Source organism: Microtus pennsylvanicus, chromosome 11 (assembly GCF_037038515.1).
Source record: "Microtus pennsylvanicus isolate mMicPen1 chromosome 11, mMicPen1.hap1, whole genome shotgun sequence".
NCBI classification, from domain to species: domain Eukaryota; kingdom Metazoa; phylum Chordata; class Mammalia; order Rodentia; family Cricetidae; genus Microtus; species Microtus pennsylvanicus.
In genome coordinates this window covers 39,378,549-39,385,312 of record NC_134589.1, presented here as the reverse complement: position 1 = coordinate 39,385,312, position 6,764 = coordinate 39,378,549, and the positions used below count along the sequence as shown (strand labels likewise).

General features: G+C 44.5%; 1 protein-coding gene across 1 annotated transcript; it reads left to right on the top strand.

Moving 5' to 3' along the window:
• Positions 1 to 614: 614 nt before the first annotated feature.
• On the top strand, positions 615 to 6,402 carry LOC142860306 (eotaxin-like). Its single transcript, XM_075991393.1, has 3 exons — positions 615 to 811; positions 4,887 to 4,998; positions 5,382 to 6,402. Exons 1-3 carry the CDS (start codon positions 736 to 738, stop codon positions 5,485 to 5,487), a joined length of 294 nt encoding a protein of 97 aa, XP_075847508.1. The 5' UTR covers positions 615 to 735; the 3' UTR covers positions 5,488 to 6,402.
• The last annotated feature ends 362 nt before the right edge of the window (positions 6,403 to 6,764 follow it).

Genomic DNA, 6,764 nt, shown 5'->3' with positions numbered 1-6,764 from the left:
CAGTTGCTTTCTTTGGAGGATGTGTACATAGCTTGGTACAGGTGGTGGTACTGAGTTGCTAACCACTGTGTGTGTGTGTGTGTGTGTGTGTGTGTGTGTGTGTGTGTGTAGCTCAAGCCAAGTGCGAACCTGGTTTTCTAAGCTGTCCCTACACTTGCTGCTTCCCATGATACTAAATTTCTGGACGCTGAGATTGTATGGTCCCTGGATTACATAACAAGACCAAGCAAGATTATAATGCCTTGTTCTCTGAGCCACAGACATTCAGCAATGTTCAGAGCTATACTGTTAAAGTCTTTCTGCACCTGAGTGGGCACATTGTGGGGACCTTCTGTGTCTCCAAAATCCTACAGGCCACCAGGCAAGCACGGAGACCAAGGCGGATTTTTTAAAATCCACTGGTTTCTCCACGCCATTCCCTGACTTCTTTCTCTTACTGCATGGTGATAAATTACATTTCATAATCTCTTCCTTTTTTGGTCCCATCCCCAGGCAGATGCCAAGTCCCACCCAGGGGTTTGTGTTTCTTTCTGTCTTGCTATCTATCCAGGAGCTGGCTTGTGTTCCACCTCTCAAGACCCCTCCTTCATGACCTTGTACAGACAAATGTCTTCTCTGGAAGCTTCCACCCACTCTGCTCCCTATAAAGGTAGACAGGATAGCCAGCAGAGCAGAGAGACAGAGAGGCAGAGAGGCTGAGATCCACGCAGAAACGTCCAACTGTCTCCCTCCACCATGCAGATCTCCACAGGGCTTCTGTGCCTGCTGCTTGTGGTCACTGCCTTCACCTCCCAGGTTTTGGCTCACCCAGGTAAGTCCCCTCCTTCCTTTGAGGGATGCCAGCCATTTCTCAATCCAGATGACAGGACTTTTCAGAGACTCTCTGCTAACTCTGCAATTTAAAGATGGGACAAGGAACCCCGACCAGTCAAGCAGCCAGAACTGATGTTGGTCCATATTCCCCACCACCCCCTCTCTTTCTCTCCCCAGAAGGATCATTGAGTCAGCTGCCAAATGCATCCACAGACAGCCCCCCACAGTGTCTGGGTACATGGCACAGTGAGCATTTGGGTAGTGGTGACCTGGAAGTATTTTGAGGGGAAGAGTTTCTGGAGGTTTCTAAGATAACAACAGTGGCAAAAATGGGGAGGGGGTCCTGAGACACAAGCTCACCTTGACTCTGTTTAGGAACCTGCTGTAGGTGTTTGTGTCTTACCCCTTTTCCTGTCTTTGGATAACTTGCTTTTCCTGGATGTGAACTTATGCATGCTAATCTAAATCAAATCAACAAGGGCCTAGAGCAAATTGTAATAATGCACACGCTCGGCTTTTGTATTGTATGCGCAGGTTTCCAGGCTGGATAGGGCCACAAAGGAAAAGAGCGCTCTTGCTCAAGGGATCTGCGAGCAACAGTTGCAAGCTCAAACATCGCGTGCCATTTCATCATCTCCCTCACTGGCCAAACTGATTAATACCTCCAGCCAACCAAAGTGGCGGAGAGGGAAAGAGAAAGGGAGAGAGAAAGAGAGAGAGAGAGAGAGAGAGAGAGAGAGAGAGAGAGAGAGAGCAAAGTAACAACTCTAGTGTTCAAAACCTTCAGCAGACATTGACAAGGGGAGTCCCTTTAAAGGGGTTCCCAACAGATATATTCCCTCAGGTGAGGCTTCCAAACCAGAGAGAGAATAGTAAGAGAAAGCACACTGCTAAATTGCGGGCTCATAACACTCACACGAAACTGACTTGGAAGCAGGAACAGGGAGTTCCCCTTTTGTGTTTTCTTCCATGGATGAGCTTCCCACGGTTGAGCATCTGGCTTCTCTTTCCCATGACGAGCACTTTCATATCAGGGGATAAGTGAGAATAACTTCTGTTGGCAAGAGTTCACCTTTTAACAGTTCTTAAGGGAATAATATTTTCACTCTTGGATGTCCGTCTGTTTCCTCCTCCCTATTGCAGAGTTTGGGGGCGGGGGTTAGTCCATCCCCAAGCAAAGAGATCTTGAAGAACTCTGGAGGGGGAGCAAGTCCGCTTTCAGAGACAGCTTCTAGTGAGCTCAAACAACACATAACAATTTAGCAACATAATATACAATGTATTCAGACTTTAAATTGCCTGCATGTTGTTATATGACACTGCCATCTCTGTTATTTGGGGACAAAAAAGGTGGATTGATTTAATACATCGTAAGACAAATGTGCAGTAATATTCTGGGGGACCCAGCAGTCCTCAGTAGAAGGAAGTGAGCATGGCGGGTCAAGCAATGTTAATTTGCTACACAATAATAACATGTCTATAATTCGAATTCAATTCTTATTTATAGAAATGAAATTTTAAGGTAACTAGATGTAAGGGACAGTTTAAAAGAATGTAACTATGTGATTTTTTCTTTTTTTTAAATGGGTAAATTTTTAAAAATTAAATACAGATTTTAAGTGATAAGACAATTTAAAAAAAGCTTAAATCCAAATCACACGATGTTTGAGTGAATTGTGCTAGTTGCGTGGAGGATGGGAATTATCGATCCTGTGGATTTGATACCAGGAAGTTATTAAAATTTCTACAATCTGCTCGTGGCAACATTACAAAAACTGATTTGAAAGCCAAAAATGCAAGGTAGTTACTTGTGTCTTTGCTAACTTTATTAGTGGTTCATACTTGGGAAAACCTTGTTTTAGCAAAATCGGGATTTATTTAAAATTTCCTTTGTCTAAACTGTATTGGATGTTACACCAAAGTTAACAATATAGGAACAGTAAGGCTGCTCTTCTGGGTGTCCAGCAACTGCAACTTGGAGACCTACATCAGTGCAGAGCAGAGGAAACTAGGGCCAGTATTTTAGCCTTTGACCTCCACGGACAGTCAGAACCTGGATGTTGGGGTCCCTTCAAATCAGCAATCCTTTTGATAGGAGAGGCCACGGAATCTCCAGAAGCTGGGCTCTAAGCAGTGCATACCCTGTCGGAGGGCGAGTTGCCAGAGAAGGACATGTTTTCTATGCTTCTGAAGGAAGCCATATGGTTAGCAGGCTCTGAGCCATCCTACAGGGAGCACAAGTAATACGAAAGAAACTGAACGAACGGAGCCAAGGCTTCTCCCAGCACCCATGGCAACCCCTAAGGAATATCCTGTGACTGAAAAAGAAGTTTCTCTGTGGTTAACCACATGGTCTTAAACAGCCAACAAAAAAAAATGTACAATGAAGACAGTCATTCAGATGCTCAGCTTTGGCCAGTTTAAAAGGGGCAAGCTGTCAAATTCCATAATGTTACTGATTTCACCTGTCCAAAGTTAAGTTCCGTAAGGCATTAAAAACTCCAAAAGAAGAAAGGCCCACTATAAAACAATAAACCAGCTGAGGGCTTACACTTTCTCCCTGAAAGATACCCCCTGACTCCAGATAATCACCTATGCACGCCAGAGGTTTATTTATTTGTCTGTAAAGCCTTCCTTAAACACTCCCTGCCTCCTTAAAGGGTTAAATGGGCGTTTTCTTCCATAAATCGTTCCGAAGACATCAGACCCTTCGCCATCTTACTATTTTAATTCTGCTTAGTTTCTTTGGTCCTTCATCTATTATCAGTGTCGTCCAGACGCTAAGCCCTAAAACTTCAAGTAATGCAGACAAAAGCTGCTAACTCCTGGCTGCCATGACCCCAGTAAATCTATTGACCTGAAGGATCATATTAGTAAGCTACCAAGTTTTTTGGTTTGGAGTTTTGTTTGTTTGTGTTGTTTTCAGGCAACCCGTCTTATCATTTGGATTGTTTGCTTTTCCCCCTTCTGGTCTTTACCATCCTGAGAATGTTCTAGCACCGGGAGCAGAGCCTGCAGGGAAATCAATGACCTTGATCTGAACACTCTGTAAACAAGACAAGGCCAAAGGAAAAGTTCACAGAAAGACAAAATCTTTACACGTGAACCCTGAAGTTGTAGTTTTTAGGTTCAGGAGATGGTCAGTCCCTTGTTTTAGCAGTGGGAAGCTAAGTGTCTATGGCGGCACCTTTACTCCATCCACCACTGTGTGCCCCTCCTTTCACTTTAAATGAGGGTCACTCCTTTAAAACAGAAATGGCTGTTATCAGATCCTGCTGACATTGCCAATTGTATGCCGTGTGGTCTGGGGAGTGGACTGTGTGAAGTTCTGAATCAGTGAGTGCATTTCCTAAATACATACCAAGTCAAAGAAATAGTAAAAATACACACACGCGCACACACACACGGGAGGGGGGATTTACCGTCAGATCCATTGTGCAAAACACCCAGTAGAAATGGACTGGAGGAGCCTTGTTGAAGCTGTCAGTTGGTGTTCCCAGAGACAGAGTAGAGTGCCCCTCCCTAGAAAGGAAATATAAGAGAAAGGTACCACCACCAAATCAGGGCATGAAAACCAGCAGAAACTGGCTGAGGAAGCCCCTGAGGCAGTCAGCTGGAGCCCTCCCACTGAGTTCTGGGACAGTCTCCCTTCCTGCTGTTGTCTGGGGCTCCCTACTGTCCCTCGTGGTCTGTTCTGCCATTCTGTCCTCCTTGTCACAGAGTTGGACAGTCATTCCCCTGACAGACAAGTCTTGGGGAAAACTTGATCTAAAAATGCTTAACTGAAATGGAAGGGAGCGTAAACCTGCTTCCGGGGCCAGCTTCAACAATATATCCCAGTTTAACAACGTAATGCCCATTCCATCTTGTCAGAGCTGATGGGTCCCCACTGTGCAGAGGACCACGGGCAGGGCAGTGTCCCACATCAAAGACACAGGGCTTTGTGATTTTCCCTCTACCCGGGATGTGCCTTTACCTCTTCCTAACTCTCTTCCTACAAAGCCCTGTTTGCATACAGCCATGCATCACAGATGGCTCATTCTTCCTGTCCATTCCCTTCTTCCAAAATTTAGGGTCCATCCCAGCTTCCTGCTGCTTTGTGATGACCAGTAAGAAGATCCCCAAACAACTACTGAGGAGCTACAAAAAAATCACCAACAGCAGATGCCCCCTAAAAGCCATAGTGTGAGTAGACACCCCACCCCCACCCCAACACACAAACCTCTGGACCCAAACTCATTTCCAAGGCTGTGTCCTGATTAAAGAATCAGACAGCTTGGCACCTGTCACCCAATCCATGAGCGTTCACAGCACAATGTACTGAGTTCCACCCAGCTCTCCGCCTCAGATTTGTTTCCTGGCCATGTCAGATCCTTCAGGTCCAAGAGAAAAAGATAAATTTACTGGGCCTTCAAGAACAGAAACCAAGATTGGAATCCCACCCTTCCTCTGCCCATTTGTACCACAACGACCTCTGCACCCCTTAGCAAATGATTCGGGAGGGTTTGAGGAGGAAAGAGGAGAAATTTCCGAGTATCCCCCTGACTGTGTTTTGCTCTTTTCTACAGCTTCAAGACCAAATCGGGCAAAAATATGTGTGCTGACCCCAAGCAGAAATGGGTGCAGGATGCCACAAAGTACCTTGACCAAATCCTCCGAACCCCGAAACCATAAACCTTCCCATCTGTTGAGACTAAACCACAGCCAAAACACAAATGCTTGATTTATTCCCCATTCCTAAGCTGTGCTCTCGGGTCATCTCAACACCATTCCCCAAGGACTTGACCTCATTTCGTTACGGGTGGGACTGGAAGTCATTATGTCCTGTGAAATAAGCCAGACTCGGAAAGGTTGTGTAATTTCTTAAATATGCAAAATCCTAAAGGGGGGCTTAACAGATGCCAGATTATTGAGGAATGGGGTGGAACAGGATGGGGGAATAATTGAGGATAATACAGGAGTAAATATGATCAAAACACCTTATAGACATGTGTGAAAATGTCATAATATAATGCATTGCTTTGCATAATTAATATATAGTAATTAAATATTAATATTTTAAAACTTGTTACATTTAAATATTTGGAATTTTAAAGCATATTTTTATGGATATCAGTTCTTTTTGTTGTTTATTTGTTTGAGACGGTGCCTTACTGTATCACTCTGGCTGACCTAGAACTCAGTATGTAGACCAGGTTGTCAAACTCACAGAGATCAACCTGTCTCTGCTTTCCAAGTGCTGGGATTGTAAAGGAATGTGCTACCATGCTAAGCCAACATATTTTTTATTAGTATATACTAATTATATGTAATAACATATTTCACTACAACTTTTTCTTACATATCAATTTTAATGCCTGAGCCTTTTTAATTGTTTTTATTGAGCTATGTATCTGAGCTTCAGGAGATTCCTATCCCTCTGTTAGTCCAGATTAAGTCCTCTTGTGGTCTCCTCCCCATTTACCTGGTAACGGTCACTGTTATGGAAGTCTATTTTTGTATTTCCAGGAGGATATTGTTATTGTGGATGTAAGGTGTGTGGTGTTAAATGGAAGTGAATTGATTTGGCATTCATAAAATCCTTGTGTATCTTTATCATCACTGAGTTGTGTTTTCCTGTGGGAAATTCCATGCAAGTGGGGTGGGCTAAAGATGGCAGTCGAGGGAGAACTGCTTGTGAGGTGGGGCTGTGTTCTTCACAAAATGACTCTTCGGCACGTGTTTATCGAAATCCAGATGTTCCATTCTGGCCCTAGGATTCTTGTTCCTATCAGCAAAATCCCAGACACACACACACACACACACACACACACACACACACACACACACTGAGACAGTCACTCTGAAGGAGTCCCCCACTATACCTGCACCCAGCCTGGGAATCCTGCTCCCGTCAGCCAGGTCCCCACTCCATGGTCCTCAGTCAGTAGCTCTGCTGGAGCCCACCACCT

What these genes read in the sequence shown, in the direction of transcription:
- LOC142860306 (XM_075991393.1), top strand. Translation starts at nt 736, where the DNA reads ATGCAGATCTCCACAGGGCTTCTGTGCCTGCTGCTTGTGGTCACTGCC. An exon ending in CCAGGTTTTGGCTCACCCAG is followed by an intron (nt 812 to 4,886) that starts GTAAGTCCCCTC and finishes TCCAAAATTTAG; the next exon opens with GGTCCATCCCAGCTTCCTGC. An exon ending in TGCCCCCTAAAAGCCATAGT is followed by an intron (nt 4,999 to 5,381) that starts GTGAGTAGACAC and finishes TCTTTTCTACAG; the next exon opens with CTTCAAGACCAAATCGGGCA.